Source organism: Mauremys reevesii, linkage group 6 (assembly GCF_016161935.1).
Source record: "Mauremys reevesii isolate NIE-2019 linkage group 6, ASM1616193v1, whole genome shotgun sequence".
In the NCBI taxonomy this organism is placed as follows: Eukaryota; Metazoa; Chordata; order Testudines; family Geoemydidae; genus Mauremys; species Mauremys reevesii.
In genome coordinates, this window is record NC_052628.1 from 5,153,665 (window position 1) to 5,172,622 (window position 18,958).

The following is an 18,958-nucleotide window of genomic DNA, read 5'->3' on the forward strand; positions in this document are numbered from 1 at the left end:
GTTTCCAGCTAAAGGGAAAAGGTAGAAGGGGATGTTGCTAAAATGAAAGCCGTATTTCATAATTTATATTTCAAATGCTTTAAACAGCTTTTCCTTCTTTTCTGTATTTTTAGTAAAAAGGTTAAAAAGATTTTTAATGGTGTTTGTGCCATGGTGCCAGGCTTAGGTATCTGTATAACAATCCCTGGACCTCGCTGAACACTGTTTAATATTAAACAGAGATTGGGTTATGTTAACAGTTAGCCCTTTTAATCCATTTCAATTAATAGAGTGCTTTGAGATCTATGGATGAAAGTTACAGTACATATCAAGAATTGGGTTAGGAAAGCTTATCCAAAACATACTAGCCTAAGGAATAAACTTCCTAGCCAGAATGAATTAATTTTTGTATTACTATGCATCTTCCCACAAAAACAGACTTTGGAAGAAAACACTGCATTACCTTCACAGCCATAAGGATTACGTATGTAGTCCTTTTTTTTATTTTAAATGGAAGCTCCAGTATCGCTTTGAGTTCTTTCCAAGTATTAATTGTTACCCACAGGCTTGCTGATGTTGCTAGTGCAGATCATACAACATTTTAACCACCATGTCATCTAGTTCTGCTTAGAGCAGGTCTAGATGACATTGTTAAAAAGGTCTTCAGGACTCTGTATGAACTAGAGTGCTCAAATTGCTACCACCCACAGAGCTGCACCATAGAAGCGCTGGTGGGAAATTAAGAACAAGTTGAATTCAGAAGATACCTTAGACAAATCCTTAACACTAGCAAAGTAATGAGGCAGCTTTTAAACAGATGCCAGCATTTACACAAAGCTATTTTATTGAACTAGGAACAGAGATGTCATTTTCATAATAGATTTTGAACCTACCACCTACTTTTGCCCAGAGCTCTTTCACAGCTGAAAGTGCACTAGAAAAATCCCTGCTTCCATCTGAATACAGAGCTTAACCATTACAACTCACCCGTCACTATTTCTCTTATACAAAGACATTGTACAAATACAGGTTCAGATAGCAGATCAGAGATTCAGAAAGTTTATGACTAGCCTTCTGTAATTTTCTTCTGCCAAGAAATTAACACCTGGTGTTGCTTAACATGAAGTGGTGCCTTTACAAACATGTCACAGCTGGCAGATACAAATACATTCTTATGGCAAAAAGACAAGCTATTAGTTCAAACTTCGTTTAGTTTATTCAGATGTCAAGTTTTTGTTGCCAAGGCACATAAATTAATTAAGTGCTTCACAAGGAAAAAGGCAGAAGATTAAAACCAAGTTATGGATTCATGATAAAGTTTGGTATTGTTTTGCTATCTAGAGCATGATAGAGGACAAAAGGTGTATACATTTACAGCAATTAAACCAGGCAGAATGTTAAGGTAGTAAAGTCAAGCACTCAAAGGCTGAAAAATGCTTGATGCCTGGTACACCTTAATTCAGTTCCATTGTGTATATGCATTCTAACAGACTAATTAGATGATCAAATACTCCTCCCCCAACCCAAGTCCCCCAGACTCCTGCCTCATTCAGTGCACAGGATGGACTCCGTCATTACACAACTCTGATTAATTCCCAGAGTACAGTCCACCCTGTGTGCTGATGGAATGAACCCCTCTCTACTTGCATGGTCTCAGAGCCCAGGCTCCAGCCTAGCTGGAATGCATACACTGCAATTTTAGAGTCCCAAGCCTGAGTCGGCTGACTTGGACCAGCTGTGGGTTTTTCAATGCAGAGTAGACATAGCCAAAGAGGTATCCAATCACCACACCACACCACAATGTAGTAAACACTGAAGAAGCCATGGAAGCTCATTCTTTAATAATTTTTATAATGTTACCAAGAGAAATGTAAAATGATTTTCAATATCCATCAGAACATGTGGCAGGGCCAAGACGACTCAGAAGTGAATATCCATGCGCACACATTTTTACAAATGATGTTTGTTCTCTCAGAGTTCTATGGGTGGATATTTCCATAGTTACCTGCATATTTTTATCTTGAAAATATATTCATCGGCTTACTATATGGAAGTGTGGCTGCATAAAGGAGTTGAGTCTAGAACAGAAAATTATAACATTGTATCAGGGAACTCAGGAACAATTTTGTACCGTGAAACTTTATTATGATAGAATGAAGCATCAAATGACCTGTTAAGAGACAGTAATAAGCGCATGTTCCTGCATTGTACCTATTAATACAAGCAAAAAATTGAACAAACATTTGAATTTGATAGCATAGTTCTTAAACTCTCCATTGCAATCAGTCATTTTTCAGCCTAAAATAATAAGCATTAAGCCACTACATATGGTAATCAGTTTAAATTCACAGGAGTTTAAAACTTGGAAATACTAGCTACGTTACAACCAGGAAAAGAATTACCTGCAGGTCATCCATGTTGTAGTTTTCTATTTAAAACACTCTCTAAATGTGGAGACTGGTTTTCTGACCACGTGTTTTAAACTCAAAGTTATGGCATAGACTGGGAAATTACACTTAGACAAGCATAACATGCCTTCACCAGGTTCTGCTAATAGCAAACTATAACCAGCAATACTATTCTAGCAATTTGTAACTTACCAGTTTATACAGAACCACATTGTGCAAAGCACATACGTGACCTTGTGGTTACAGAATCTTTACGTATCAGTCGCATTAAGACACACAGATCCCTCAAGCCCTACATGCCAAGGGCATACATACCAATCTTCTTCTATTAGGCACTCAGTTTCTCTACTTCCAGAAGCCTTACTGCAGGGAAGAAGGAAAGTCAGCCTAGCTATAGCACAAGAGTTACCTGCAATATCTAAAAAATTGAAACATTTGACCCTCAAAGGGAGGTGTAGAAGGGGAAGGAAGTAGAAGATACAGTTCCACTAAAACCAGCACAGGGCCCTCTGGCACATCCTCAAAAGTTGATGCCTAAATGCAGCAACACCTGTTGCAGAGGCAGCCAATAAGGGAGTTTTGCCTCCAGTGAAAGTCATTCTGGCCAGATCAGTCTTAAAAAGCCCAGAGACCTGAACATGCACTTCATGCCTTTCTCCCCAAGATGTCTGAACTGTATAATATCCGCAGAGTAGGGGGCTCCTTCCCAGCTTAAGATTTCACTTATAATGAAGACAAACAAGCCTTGCTTAGAATGCTCGAAGATCTGAGTCTTCCTGTAGGGATGGTATAATGGATTGGCTTTCTGAGAAAACAAGGTAGAGTAGACAGGGCAGTTCAACAATTCTTTGATGGGTTTGGCAAACTTTTGACATCCTGAGTTACTATTGGAATGGAAAGTGAGTGATAACTGAGGATTGTTTAAAAACATTTTACTAGATGCCCCAAATATAGACTTCTGTAAGGTATCTGAATTGATACCACACAACATTTTGGATTAAGAAAGGTTACAGGGCCCCACCTCAGGCTGAAGCCCTTGAGCTTCGACTGACACCCCCCCCACACACACACAGGACAGTGGTGCTCAAGCGTTGGCCCTCCCACGCAGGGTGGCAGGGCTTGAGTGGGCTCAGGCTTCGGTCCCCCCCTAGGGTCGTGTAGAAATTTGTTGTCAGAGGAGGGGTTGCAGTGCAATGAAGTTTGAGAACCCCTGCACTAGACCACACTGTATCCTAGTGGTATATTCGCTAATTAGTTTCATAACAAGTTCAGTATAGTGTCCTACATTATATTTAACAAAGGCAACAGACTCGTGGCTTCTGCATTTTTCCCCTGCCCTTGACCCAACCCACCTGTCTCTCACATGGGTACCTTATGCAACCACCAAAAGATCTCAAACGATGCATTGTGTTGGTTTTCCTTTCACACAACATAGGTGGTAACTGCAGACCATTCTAGGCAGAGTATGCTCTGCAAACAACGAGCATAACAGATGAATTCTGGGTTTTGTTGTCCCTTTCATCCAGTCTGACAGCAAGCTGAGACCATCACAATTCAGGATAGTAGCTACAAAAAAGTTGTGTGTCATACTTCAATATTACACCTCTACCCCGATATAACACGACCCGATATAAAGAGAGTTTGCATACAATGTGATAAAGCTCAGGGTCTGGGGGGCAGGAGCTGTGGGAGGGTACTTTTGGGGGCCCTGCAGTCCCAGAGTGGCCCGGGGGATTACAGAGGTGCCGAGAGCAGCCCGCTCTGCTTCCCTCGCCCCGGCCCCAGCCATGTCGCTCGGGGGAAGGGATCCCTCCCGCACTCACCAGCAGAAGCAGAGCGGAGCAGCCCAGCCCCAGCCAGCTCTACTCCACCAGCTCCCAGCCATGGCACTCCACTTCCCACCACAGGTGAGTGCAGGACCTTTCCCCAGCCGCCCTCCAGCTTCACAGCTGGGGCCAGGGCAAGGAAAGCGGAGTGGGCTGGGGCCACGTCGCTCCGCTTCCTGCCGCAGGTGAGTGCGGGGGGGCGTCCTTACCCCATCCTCCCCAACAGCTGGAAGCAGAGCACCATGGCTGGGAGCTGACGGAGTGGAGCAGACTGGGGCCAGGCTGCTCCACTTCCCGCTGCTGCCAGTGAGTGCCTGTCGGGGGGTGGATAGGGGTTGGACAGGGAACAAGGAAGGGGGGGCCCAAAGCAAGTTTGATATAATGCGGTCTCACCTATAACGGTGAGATTTTTTGTCTCCAGGAGGACCATGTTATATCAGGGTAGGTGTATACTATCTAAGGGAGATCAGCAGTATAGAAACTAGAAGAAACAATCTTTACTGCTGTTACAACAGGACTGACTGGGCATTGTCTGACATAAAAGCATCTGATACCTTCTGAAAGACATATGGTGTCCTTCTGCTGGAATGAAGCAGTTAGAGTTTCCCTTAATCCTTTAGTCCACCAAACTGACTGCTTCTAGACATTGGTTTTTAGGTTCAGAGATTCATAAGAGTTCACCATGCAGCATGGTGTTAAAGTACATGTGTGGAGAGGACTTAGTGAATTACCAAGAACTGAAAAGGCAAGGTTTCTACAAGCCAACAGCTATCTCTGCTAACTTCCACACCATCACAGCTACAGGCCTACCATTACCCCTTGAACCAGTCTGCCAGTTCTACAGAGTTCCACAATCCTCTACATAGCCTAAAAATCCAAAGGTTGGGAGTATCAAGATGCATCATGATTTCACAACACAAACACAGGAACTAGACCTGGAAGAGTACTAAGCAGTTCTTCATGTCAAAGCAAGATTACATACAGTGCGTTTTCCTAGTATGTTGTGCTAGATACAGACGTGTCATACAACTTCCCTTAGGAGATCACTTCCAGTTAAATTAGATCAATGGTAGGATGGTTTGATATTCAGTCAAAGTTTTGCTTTGCTCAATTTTGTCCTATCATTCCTGGCATAGGAAATTCCATCCACTACATTAACTATGGCTACTCTTGTTGAGTGACAAGGTGGGTGAGGCAGTGTCTTTTTCCACCAACAGAAGTTGGTCCAGTAAGAGACAAGCTTTCGAGCCACACAGAGCTCTTCTTCAGGACTTGACATTGGTACAGTAAGAGATATTATCTCACCCTCCTTTTCTCTCTAAAGACTGAGAGGTATGATATGGAGTGATCATTCTGTGAAGTGGCACTTTAACAGCCTTTCCCAAACTGAATGGAAGTTCCTGGCATGCTCTCTGCCCCTCTAATGAGCCAACGTGGTCTCTTGGAAGTTAGTTTTAGACTAATGAAATTTAGTGTATCAAAGGCAATTGTTCATTGTACACAGTGTGCTTGTATGCTCCAGAAGGATATGTACTATTGTTCTATAGTGGATGTGAGCAGGAGCAAGGGAGCAAATACAGCATCCTGCCCTAAAGGGTTATTTTGAAGACTAGAACGATAGGTGCTCATCTACATACAGGGCACTCATTACATTATGTTAACATAGAATCTCCATGGTATTTACACTGTAACAGCTGCAGCATTTAGACTAACCACTACCCTTAAAATAGAAGGATTTTTGCTTGACTTTGAACTACTCCACTTTATGTTAAAAGCATAAAATACCAGTCACATTCAAATTGTGTAAGACCAATGTTACTGGACTGGGGAACTAGTCAAGATGTATGGGTACCTCTAACTGAGGGATTGTGACTGCCATTTGGAACACTGATGCTCAACTTAGACATGTTAAAATTTGAGCTGCTCCTGGATGCCGACATAATAGATGTGTCCAAGCGCAATAGACTTTTGTTCCCTTCTTCCCGTATCTGTACCTAGTGAGAAGACCTCTTCAATTGGGACTTGCCATAGTAATCACAATTTTATGAGCTCAAGATTGATTGCTATTAGCAGAGACCATTTAAATGGAAACTAGAGTAGAATATGTCAGCTCAGTGTCCTCTGACAGTATCCCACATTTTTCTGTCACCAGTGCAAGGGCTATTGTAGACATACACCAGTGCTCTGGGATCTGCATTGGCTATGCAGAAGTTTCAGATACGAACATTAGTTTTCACCTATAATGCTTTGAGTGGCTGGATCTTCATTTCACTTGAGATTGCCTGCCTCCCTGCAGCAATACTGCCACTGTTGAGATCAGCAGAGGCAGCCGAGTTGGCACTTCCACGATACACACTAGGGATTGCTCATAGCAGGGCATTCTGCTTTGGAACTTGTTCCCCACCTTTCGTCTGCCAGAAGCTACAGTCTAATCTTCCAAAGCACATACCACTCATCTTCCCACCCCTCAGTCTTTTAGCAAGGGGAGGATTTCAGGAGTGGAGGAGTTTATTACAGGTGTTATACATTTATTGTTATTTTAAATGTGAGTGAATTTGTTTTTGTTTTTTTTATTACTGTACTACCTAACTTGTATATTACATGCATCACCTTTTGTGGGTGTGTATGCAGTGCCTAGCACAATGAGGTCAGTGTCAATAACTGGGGTTCCTAGGCACTGATGCAATATTGATATAATAGCCCTGTATGTCAGTAAGCAGCTACTTTGATTTATAGCCACAAGAATTTAGGCCATTCCACAAAATAATTCTGTTTCCCATTTTACACCTCCAATGTTCAAGCTTTGCCACATTCAGCCCAGTGGCCTGGGATTCATTAATATACACAGAAGGGGCATTACACATATTTGGTCCATCAAAATGCATGAAAGGGAAAGCTTTGGGAGCCCTTTCTTTATTGTGCTGCTTGCACTAAAGTAAGAAGACAAGTTTGCTAACTACAATCTAAGCACTAACAAGTTGACATCAAAGATCCAAATTCAACTTGCTGCAATCATAAGGCTCAAGCCTTTTTGGCTACAGTCACGACCATATGTAATAACATTTGTCTGTAGCTGGTCTGAAGTAGTGAAATTTAAGTGGAAGGAGAATTATTTTTACAGCACCCACAAGTGTGCTTTAGATGAGAACTATCTTAAAATCATAACTGGTGGAAGACAATAATTAAGTGATCAATTTGAGATGAAGCTTTCAGCTCAGGTTGAAAATACAACAATTAACGTCTTCATATGCAACATTTGAACGTTCACTAGCCTTTCCATACAAGAGAAAACATTAGATTGTGTGTACAAAAGTTCAAAGGCATTTGGGTGCATCACAGGATACTTACCCTCACTCTTGGTGTCAAGTGGTTTGATAAGTCTACACTCAAAGCACTACACCAGTGCAGCTACGCTGCTGTAATTTTCAGTAGAGTACACTGTCTACACTGAGGGCACGGCTACACTTGCAGATGTAGAGCGCTTTGAGTTAAACCGGCCTTCATAGAGCACAAATCGGGAAAGTGCTGTAGTCTGCCACAATCACAGCACACTGGCGTGGCCACATTAGCAGCTCTTGCAACAACCACAGAGAGCAGTGCATTGTGGTAGCTATCCCAGCATGCAAGTGGTTGCAACATGCTTTTCAAATTGGAGGGTAGGGTGGGGTGGAGTGTGACAGGGAGTGTGTTGTGGGGGGGGGGGGAGAGTGGGGTTTTGGGTGCAGTTACATCAGTACAAAGGTGCCTTATACTAGTATAACTTATTCCCACGACGGAAGGTGAATACTGGAATAAGCACCTTTATACAGATACTGTGTCCACACTAAAGGGGTTGTATTGCTGAAACTGCACCAGTATGGTCACAGTGGCATAACCTTTCTTTATAAGAGCCCCAAGGATGTAGAAAAGAATCACATTTCAGATATTTCTATAGTGACCATATCTAAAGAAATCTGATAGTGATGTGCCTTTGGCTGTAGAAGAGTCTCCCAAAGAAATAACCCCCATTGCTTTGGCGTTTTAGAAATCAGACTAACAGAAAGTTTACAGTAGGGGACAAACCTACACTGGCACAGAAATATAGCAGGTCATTCAGTCAAAGGCCACATCTACACTAGGGAGCTTACAGCAGGAAAGAGCTCTCTCATCAACATAATAAAACCACTTCCACAAACAGCGGTAGCAACTTTCCAGGTAACACAGCGCTGTCCTCACTGGTGCTTCTGTTGGTGTAACTTATGTCACTCAGAGTGGCGAGTTTTCTCCACACCCCTGAGCAACATAAATACACTGCCACTTATGTCGGTGTAAGTCATGGCCTAAATGGTTAGCTGGACTGCCCCACTAAATGTGTATCTTGTACAGTATTCTTATGCCATCTAACAAATAGTTTCATATTATGGAATACCAGCCTTTTTCAAAGACCTTGGTGGGACTAGGGCATAAGGAAAACCCTATATTTAAATTTTGATGAGATCTTAAACACAGATACCCCTCTTTAATTGGACAAATTTTACTTGCCTCTTGGAAGCATGCATCCACTATAATGGACTCAATTTTGTCCCTGAGAGGGGGGAAATTAAAAAAAAAAAAGCAGCAAATTAGATTAACTGTTTAAGCAGTGTTTTTTTTGTTCGCTGGGTTCCAAATCACAGGTAAGATTCTAAAAGACACTGAACTATAGTTAGTACTGTAATTCAATTAGAGAGTCAGATTACCACCTTGAGACCCTGAGGAATCTGAGCTGCACCCTGCTGTCTTCCTCATTGTTTATGGCAGCTGCCATAAACACCCACTATTTTCATTTTTTGTTTGTGGCACTTTTTTTTAAGCCAGTGAATGAGCACACACACACACACAAAGCCTTCAGGTCAGATTTCTTAGGATCTCAAACTGTTCTGTTAAGCTATAGTGCCAATTATATTTAACAATAGCCATGGTTTTTTTTAAAAAGCCTTGAGTGTTTGGGACTTCAAAAAGAGTTGTGTGCAGTTCACTTTTGGCAATACTATAGATTTGAAAGATGTAGTAGTAGTCTTGTATACTGATGTGTTTCGCTAATAAATCAAGTTACTGATAGAAGGTGCTAGGGGCTAGTCTTGACTGCTAGTCTTTTAAATGGAGGTTACAGAATTCTATCACCATATAACTAATCATCAACTCAGTGCACAGAGCAAAAAAAGAAACCTCTCAGTCTACACCAGAAGGTCTCAACTGTTTTCTTTCTGAGGCCCCCTCAACATGCTATAGAAACTCCACTGCCCAGGTTTGCCACAACTGTTTTCTTGCATATAAAAGCCAGGGCCAGCATTAGGGAGTAGCAAACTGGGCAACTGCCTGGGCCCCACGCCACAGGGGCCCCCGCAAAGCTACACTGGTCAGGCTTCAGCTTCAACCCTGGGCTTAAGACCCATGCAGGGGGGCTTTGGCTTTCTGCACTGGGCCCCAGAGAGTCTAACTCCGGTGCTGCTTGGCAGACTCCCTGAAGTCTGCATGTGTCCCTGGGACAAAACCAAACCCCTGGAAGAACCAGTCACCACACACAGCTATGTAGCTCTCACATTACTATTAATAGCTTAGGGTATGTTATAAGGCTGAAAACACAAGCACAAAACAGAAAAAAATGCCACACACAATTAATTTTTTCTGTATCTGCATTTATGTATAGTTTTTAGTTACATGATCATTTGATATTATACATTCATGATCAATACCTCCCTCACTACAGCTGCTGGCGTGCTGAGACCACAGTCTATCATGCTTACTTAACACTGTTTTCTTGTACTCCCAAGTTTGTATCTATCTTTTACTTGTCCTAGGCCTGGTCTACACTGGAGGAGGGGGTCGATCTAAGGTACGCAACTTCAGCTACGCGAATAGCGTAGCTGAAGTCCAAGTACCTTAGTTCGAATTACTTACCCGTCCTCACGGCACGGGATCAACGTCCGCGGCTCCCCCGTCAACTCCGCCACCGCCGTTCGCGGTGGAGGAGTTCCGGAGTCAACGGGAACACGTTCGGAGTTCGATATATCGCGTCTAGATGAGACGCGATATATCGAACTCCGAGAAATCGATTGCTACCCGCCGATATGGTGGGTAGTGAAGACATACCCCTAGACTAGAGGTTCTCAACCCAGGGCCCTTAGCAGCATGCAGCTGTGGCCCATGTGATAACCTCAAGGCCATCCAGGTATTAATATATATTGTGTGGATGTGGCCCACATAACAGAGCCCCATGTGAGACCCACAATGATAAATAGGATGAAAACCATGGGCAAGTTTCTGCACCATAAAGCAGCTTTTTGCGCTCAAACTGCAGATGTGTACACACTGCCAAGCCACCTCGTGCGCAGAAACTCCTCAGTTGCAGTGCTGCAAAAAAACCTACCTGTGACGAAGTGGGACTGTTCTTAATGTTTCCTCTGAATATTGTGTGGGTGCCTCAGTTTCTGGCCAACACTGTCTCCTGGCAAATAATGGCTTGGGCCCTTCCCCCCTGCAAGGGGATACTAAAGGTGTGGGAGAACAAAGAGGTCAGGTGACCTCCTGGCCCGGGAAAGGAACTCAGCAGAGAAGGAGGGGTTAGAGGGCGGTTTCAGTTTAGAGCTGGCTGGAGACGGGAAGTGAGGGCAGACAGGGTTGTCTAGCTCATTGGGCCCCAGAATGGACCTAGCTGACGGGTCCCGTTCTCTGTACCTACAAGCTCTGTTTTAGACCATGTTCCTGTCATCTAATAAACCTCTTTTACTGGCTGGCTAAGAGTCACGTCTGACTGCAAAGTGGTGGTGCGTGCAGGACTTTCTGGCTTCCCCAGGACCCTGCCTGGGCGGACTTGCTGTGGGAAGCGCACGGAGGGGCATATGTTGAATGCACTAAGGTCAGACCCAGGAAGGTGAAGCCATGTGAGTTTCTTGCCCTGAAGACAGTCTGCTCCAAGGGAGAGGCGGCTCCCCAAAGTCCTGACTGCTCTGGAACTGCTCCCCACAAAGCCATCACCCGGGGACTCCGTGACACCACCTCAACAAGAGTTGTAAGGCTATTTGCGCAGAGGCTCCAGCGCTCTGTTGCCAGTGTAGACACTTGATTGCTCTCTATGCTGTAATTGGCCTCCAGAGCTGTCCCATAATGCCTCAAGTGACTGTTCTGCCCATTGTTTTGAACTCGGCTGCCCTGGAGACATGCACCCCTCCCCTTTCAAAGCACCATTTCTGACAGCTGTTGTGTGCTGTGCTGATCTTCTCCGGGACACAAAGCAAACCATTAATGTGGAACACTCATGCTGTTGAACACAGAGGCATGGGTGCGATGGAGAGGGGGAGTTGTACAGAGTCCAGGGAGAGAGGCTGGGACTGATGTCAGGGTTTCTCCCTCCCCCAGGACTGGTTGTTTCCTGCCACTGTCTAAACTTACAAGACAGCATGCTGGCACTCTCCCCCTGCCCCCATACACACAAAATCCCCGTCACTCTCCCCCCTCACACACACACCAGTTGAAAATCAGCAGGCAATGTAGTAGGATGCCTATGGAACAATGCGATTGGGCAACCTGCATCATGTTACACTGTGCCTGGCCCCATGAGGCACTGAAAACCCTTCCCAAAGCATCCTGAGGCTAGTTGCACAGTAGGATAGCTACCACAATGCACTGCTATCTTTGCCATTGCAAGAGCTGCTAATGTGGATGTGCTCCAGCGTCATAAGGAACACAGTGTGGACATGCAACAGTGGTTTAATTCCAGCGTTTTAATAAAAGTGGTATAACTTGTGGCACAGAAACTTGCCAGTGTAGACATACCCTTAGACTGTAAACTCTTGGGTACAGGAACTTTTTTTTTTTATGTTTGTACTGTACTTAGCACAATGGGGTCCTGGTCAATGAGAAGCATGCTAGGCACTATGCCAGGGGTAGGCAACCTATGGCACGTGTGCCAAAGGTGGCATGAAAGCTCATTTTCAGTGGCACTCACACTGCCCAGGTCCTGGCCACCGGTCCGGGGTACTCTGCATTTTAAATTTAATTTTAAATGAAGCTTCTTAAACATTTTAAAAACCTTATTTACTTATACAACAATAGTTTAGTTATATATTAGACTTATAGAAAGAGACCTTCTAAAAACATTAAAACGTATTACTGGCACGCGAAACCTTAAATTAGAGTGAATAAATGAAGACTTGGCACACCACTTCTGAAAGGTTGCCGACCCCTGCACTATGCTAATACAAATAAATACACAATGTATACTGTCCTCAAATGTAGTTACTAGTGTAGAGTCAAGTAAATTCAAGTTTATGAATTTGCACCTCTTTAAAAAAAATTGGATCTTGCAGATCTTTGCCCTTTGGGTTTCTCATTCACCAACTATTTCTCATTTAAGCATGCCATCATGTGAACTACATAAGGAACAGAAAGGGTACTATGGATAGCTTTAAATGACATGGTCAGATAGAGTATCAATGTATAACAAGTGGCAGAGTTTAGTTGGCATTTCCTAGCTTTGAGTACTTCATTTCGCAACCACACAAAAGTGTCATTACAACGTTGGGAGATCTTTATTAAGTCAAGTTTTCACATCAATCTTGATAACTCAGCCAAACTGAGACATTTCTACTAATCCCCAGAAAAGAACATCTGGTCAAATGACTAGCCACCCATGCTGAAGTTTAAAAGTGCTAGAACTTTCAAGAGAGGTCACAATTCTTCCCACTGCTGACTGTACTCAAAGATTGCGTTAACTTCCTCAATTATTTTCAGGCAGACAGTTGAAAACTTTCAGCCCAAATGGTGAAAAATTTAACACAACTGAAGTCCCTACAGAATAGCAATGTACAGGTTACCTTAACCCTGGGACCATATCTATCAGTCAGTCAGATTCCAACTGTATCTAGTACCAGTAGAGCTTCACTAGTACTAGAACAGCAAGAATTGAAAAAAAAATCCTGTACATAGGAACAGCCTACCTGTCACTATTCACTCTAGCTATAGCACACTGCAACACCACAAGCTTTAAAGCATTAATGATCAGCAGGCAATTCCAACCTTTCAGTAATGTACAATATTTACATCCCTTTGTTCTGACAATTCTTTGCACAATAGGAGTATCACATGATCTGTGTAGGAACCAAAAATTGAAACTGCAAGACACCGAAGTGTGGTTAGAGGGAACAGCTTTGTAGAGGACAATTTAAGGCTTCCTTATCTACTGTGCATGAAGACCAACAGCACAATTCATCTACAGCACTGTGTAATATTTTATGTTAATATTCTACCCATTAAATAATCCAACAGGCTGTAGACTGAATGGTTAAGAATTTGATCTTCTATTTGCTGAATTTTAAGCTTCCTGGAAAGTAGTCCACAATTTCAGATCTCTAAATATAGTGCTCTTTTCTACTCACTCTAAACTGTTAAGAATATGTATTCTGTCTGACTCTGCCCAGAATGAAGACACATATTGAACATTACACAGAACTCAAATCTAAATCACCTGAAAGAAACCAAGACCCAACAGTACATGGTTGTCACAAGAATCAAGGAAAACAATGGCTAAAAGTTACTTTGCCTACTGATTACTCAAGACAGCCAAAGGTAAGTCACATTTTTATTTACATTTGCTAAGCCATGCTTCCTGAAAAAAATACCTGGTGAAATAATGAACTGCCTTAAGAAAAAGTAGTCTTTAATTTTGCACATTGCCTGTTAGGTGTACCCACTTCTATCTTCCCCCAACACAAGTCATTGAAAATTGTAATGGCTTTTGCTGTACATCAAACAGAACTTTGGACTCCCTTGTCATGATGTATTTGGCTAACATTCCCTAAAATTTCAATTAATCTGATTAACAATAAAATGTTTAGATTATGATTTCATACTTGCATCACCATTAAAAACAGCTTTTACTCTGGTTCATGGTCACCACTCAAGTCAATTGTTAACTGGAAGATCCTTTGTTCCAGGGAACATACTTGTAGATGGAAGGAATTGCTGTAAGAACTATTTGGGATCACCAGCCATAATTTGCTCTTTCACAGATCTCCACAGATAATGCTGAATCAGGATAGCTCCTCTACCAGGAAATTGGAGGACAGAGGGTTCAGATATTTCCCACCATTATTCTGGCTGGTTTAATACTTGGTTCCACCAAAAAAAGATTTTTTTACTATGCCAGTAACAGACAGCAAGGTTTGGGCACACTATGCTAGTGGCTACTTTTAAGTGTGGAAGACCAAACATGCATGTCACAGCAACATTGTGGTCTTCCACATTGCCCTATTAATTGGTCAATGAAGAAAAGTGGTTGAGTGTCAGACACAAAGCAGCAAGAAGTCAGCTAGCTTCAAAATCCAAGAAATTATATAAGATATTAGATGTAGTATTTCATACATGAGGCTTTTCTGGAGCAGTGGAGAAAAACCAAAGCAAGGGTCACAAGCTGTTCAAAAGAGAGACTGGAGACAAATACAGTAAGCGGTCAAAGAAAACGTGAATGGGAGGCCTCAATCTGAATAAACGGTAAGGTTAACTAGTAGTGGCTCAAGCTGGATGCACCAAGCCTGCAACTGATCAGAATATAAGAAGCCAACTGCTATCTAATATTAGTAAGCCAAAATCTTGAAGTGAATCAATGACTGGCAGCTTCTTTGAGAATAATATGCTAGTATAAAAGAGGTTTAAAATGAAGTGTAGCTAGATATATTGGGCACTAATGCCTGTTTGATAAGAGGATAGTACAAAGGAAAGTTCAGATACTAGCTTTATCTAAGTGTTATGAAGGAACACTGAATTCCTTGCTAGAAGAAGTTCAGTCATCAAGTGAAGTGGAAAACAAGTGTTTGAAGCTGTCACCATTGCTTGAATTTCCTTCGCCATGAGTTTGTCTATTTTTCTAAATACGCGTCCCCAGGCACTTTAACAGCCACACAGTATGTACTAGAAGATTTGGGTGACTTGAAGGAGACCGTGTACAAGCAATTAGATATGTTTGTTCTACCTCTTTTTGTACTACTAAATGTGACATGTCAACTCCAGATAAAAAGGTTAAAAGAAATTGACGCTGGAATACTTGAAAATAGATCCTGAAATCTGCAATGTTGTTAGAAAAGTTTGACTAAAGAGCAAGTTGGCAGCATCTATTCAAAGAAATATAAAACAGTTCCAGGGGTTAAACCTGCCCCCTCAATCCTCCAGCCAGGCTGTGGTTTTATAATATTTCCCTATTTTAACCATAATCTCTCTTCTCTTATAACAAAGACCCACAAAGAGGAAAACAATTTGACTATACAGGAGAAAGCAATGATTGTAACAATTTACAGGGTGAAGGATAGCTCAGTGGTTTGAACATCGGCCTGCTAAACCCAGGGTTGTGAGTTCAATCCTTGAGGGGACCACTGGGGGATCTGGGGCAAAAAAAAAAAGTCAGTACTTGGTCCTGCTAGCGAAGGCAGGGGGCTGGACTTGATGACACTTGGGTCCCTTCCAGTTCTAGGAGATAAGAAATAATGGAGATATACCTTTTTTCTTCTTCAATGATTATAGTGTTGTTGTAACTGTGTTGGCCCCAAGATCCGAGAGAAACAAGGTGGGTGACAGTATCTCTTATTGGACCCTTCCTCCAACAGAAGTTGGAGAGACTTTCAAGCCTCACAAAGCTCTTCCTCAGGCCTTGAGAAGGTAACCAGAAAGTGTCTTATCTAAATACAAGGCAGGACAGATTGTTAAGCATCAGTGCTTCAATCATGTTGTAGACCATGAATGAAGTGGGCAATTAACACTTGTGCAGTTCTATAACAGGATGCATTACAAATTGTTGTAATGAGCCATAAAACTGGCATCTCTGCTAAGTTCATGATTTTTAATGTCAAGCAGAGTTATGAATTTGAGTTTCCAGACTCGTTTTGAAGGTGTTGTGCAGGTTTCCTTTGAGGACAAAGACTGAAAGGCCAGATATGGAGTGATCGCTTTGTCAAAAGTGTTTGCTTATGGGCAGATAGGGTGTGTTGGTCCTATTTTTCTGAGTGAGTTCATTCCACAGTGTAGCGATTCTCTGATTTCACCCACATAGTAGCAGTTGGGACATTTGCTGCACAGGATGAGGTATACCACATGTTGTGATAGGCATATTTAGGACCCAGGGATACTGAAAGTTATTGTGCAAAGTACTGATCATAGTAGCAATGGAAATGGATGGGTGATGATTTGTGTAAACAACAACACAACTTCACCAAACCCACAATAAAGTGAAGGATTAGAGAAAAATTTTAAAAGGTATTAACCTTAAATTGTTACAAATAACTCTTATCACCATATTCAGAGCTCTATGCAATTCTGCCCCATTTTGTTTGTCAAGCTTCACGTCACCCTGCTCCCTCCACTCTGCAGCCATGTCTTTGACCACCCGTCAGCTTCACAAGATTATGTCTCTTATATGCATGGCAGGACTTCTTAGCTCATCTACAAGGCCACTACTCTGTCCACATTTAAGCCCCTCTTCAACTTCCACTTGTCATGCTTTCTATAGAGAATCTAGCTGACTTGTATAAGAACCATCTCTATTTACTGTGCCCTTCCTTAGCCTCTATCCACATGCCTATACTTAAACTGTGAGCTCCTCCAGGCAGGAACCATCCCATCTTGAATGACTGGAGAAACATCTAGGACATCATATCAAATATATAACTTTGCAGACAAGTGTGATTTTTAAATCAACTGTGTCCCTTTAAATTTAAAAATTTGCTCTTCTACTAAATATATTAGTTGCTATGTACTATTTTTAATGCCTGTGCTACCCACTGTTTCTATTAACATGATGAAAGTCACACCCTTTACATAAGCAACTCGTCCTGGGTGTCTTAACTACAAATTTTGACTAGTGTGACTGAATTCGGGTTCATCTGACTCTGCTTCTGGATGCATCTTATCAACTTCCCAAATGTTTTTATCCCAAGAATTATATACATTCCCTTTTCTGGTTTGCCCTACCTCAATGCTGTCATGTTAATCATCCCTCATCAGGGACATTACTTATAGACCCAGTTTTAACTACTGCCCACAAGCCTGTTTTATACAGAAACACTGTTCAAAACAAAAAACAAGCTTATATAACTTAGCAGAAAGTTACACCCACATCTTCTTAGGCTTCCTATATTACCTTGTTCCCAGTTTTGGGGAGGATTAAAGGGAGACATGTGTCTGACACTCTTCTCAAAACCCCAAATCCCTTCTCCTCACTTGCCTCTCTCAGATTCTCTCCAGTCCAACCCACATAGCCAGTCACACCTTGGACCAGATCTTCAGATTAGATGCCAATATCAAGATGACCACAATCCAGCCACTGTCTTCTGGACAGACCATCATCTCATTAAAGCAGTTAAGAGTTTTCCCAGCTCCCAGAATCAGAGAAAGACCATGACCCTGATTCAATAAAAGGCAAACTGCACTGAATTCCAAAGCATGCCAATGGACAACAGCACTCCACCCACAAGGCAAGGAGTTAATCTGGTGAACCGTGACCATCCACACACACCCAGCTCCTCTTCACCCACAACAGATCTCCTTGGTTTTTTTTTTATACCTTGTAATAGAAAGAGAAGGTCAGAAACTTAAGCACTGATGGTGAAAAAACAGACTTGAAAGATTTTCTCCAAGCTTATATTGTGGCTATATTACAGGGTAGGAGAACCTTCCCATCAGCCTCCAATGAGGCTGCCAAACCCCACCCTAAGGAGCTGTCCAGGATGGCAAACCCCCTTCATCAATCCTGACAGGCCACATCAGAACATAGTACCAAGCACTGCAAAAGGACTAGTATCCTACTTGATGGAAAAGAATATGCACTTGCAGGAATGCTTCTCAAACATGGATCTGCTCCCCCTGCACCAGCCAAATAAGAGCCCACATGAATTCCTGGAGTCTAGTACACTCATTCAAGAATTACTGGATACCTTAGAGGCATTTCAACCCAAGACCTCTTCTCAGCTTGTGAAAGAGAGAAGACCAACCAGTGCCGCTTATAATCCTGAATGAGGAACTGGTATTTCAGAAGGAATCATCCTTTCCTCCAACAGACAATAGTATAACCAGCACAGAAGAAATCCACCCGGTTACATTTGTTCTAGGCAACTACTACCCAGTATCAAAACTTCCATTCCTGAACAAGCTGCTAGAACACCCATATGTGGGCAACACTTAATTTATACCAGTTTAACTAGGGCCCTACCAATTTCAGGGCCATGAAAAACATGTCACAGACTGTGAAATAAGCCCTTCCCTGTGAAATCTGACGTCCCCAGGAGCATCCCAGGTAAGGGGGCTCCTAGCTCTGGTGAGGCAGGGGAGGGACAGGACTTGTCCATCTCCTGCACAGCTGCTGGGGGGGGAAGGGGGAAAGATAAGAGATCCCACCATCACCTCCGGGAATCTGCTGCAGCTGAAAGCAGCTCTGCAGTTGCCACCTTCAGAGTCCAGCTCTGAAGGCAGCACAAGCGTGAGTGGCAATCCCATGACCTCCCTATAACAGGCTTGCAACACCCCACCCCACCCCTAATCTCCTTTTAGCTCAGGACCCCCACTGGTTACAACAGGGTGAAATTTCAGATTTAAACATTTTCAAATCCCATGGCTGTGAAATTGACCGTAATGGACAGTGAATTTGGTAGGGCCCTAAGAATAACTATACCAGTATAAGTCCCAGTGTAGATGCACTTACAGTGCCATAAAAGTATTTTGCGGCTATAACTTACGTGTCTTGGG

General features: G+C 42.7%; 1 protein-coding gene across 3 annotated transcripts in view; it reads right to left on the bottom strand.

Annotated features, from left to right (window-relative positions):
- Positions 1-18,958, bottom strand: part of UBE2R2 (ubiquitin conjugating enzyme E2 R2) — a 97,359-nt gene that overhangs the window by 69,681 nt on the left and 8,720 nt on the right. The window contains exon 1 of one of the 3 annotated variants that reach the window (XM_039543638.1): positions 1,985-2,005. The exons of the other annotated variants lie outside the window; for them this stretch is intronic. Coding sequence (XP_039399572.1) covers positions 1,985-1,990 — 6 coding nt within the window. The 5' untranslated portion in view covers positions 1,991-2,005. Of the gene's footprint in view, positions 1-1,984; positions 2,006-18,958 lie in introns of those variants that run through there. 3 annotated transcript variants of the gene reach the window in all.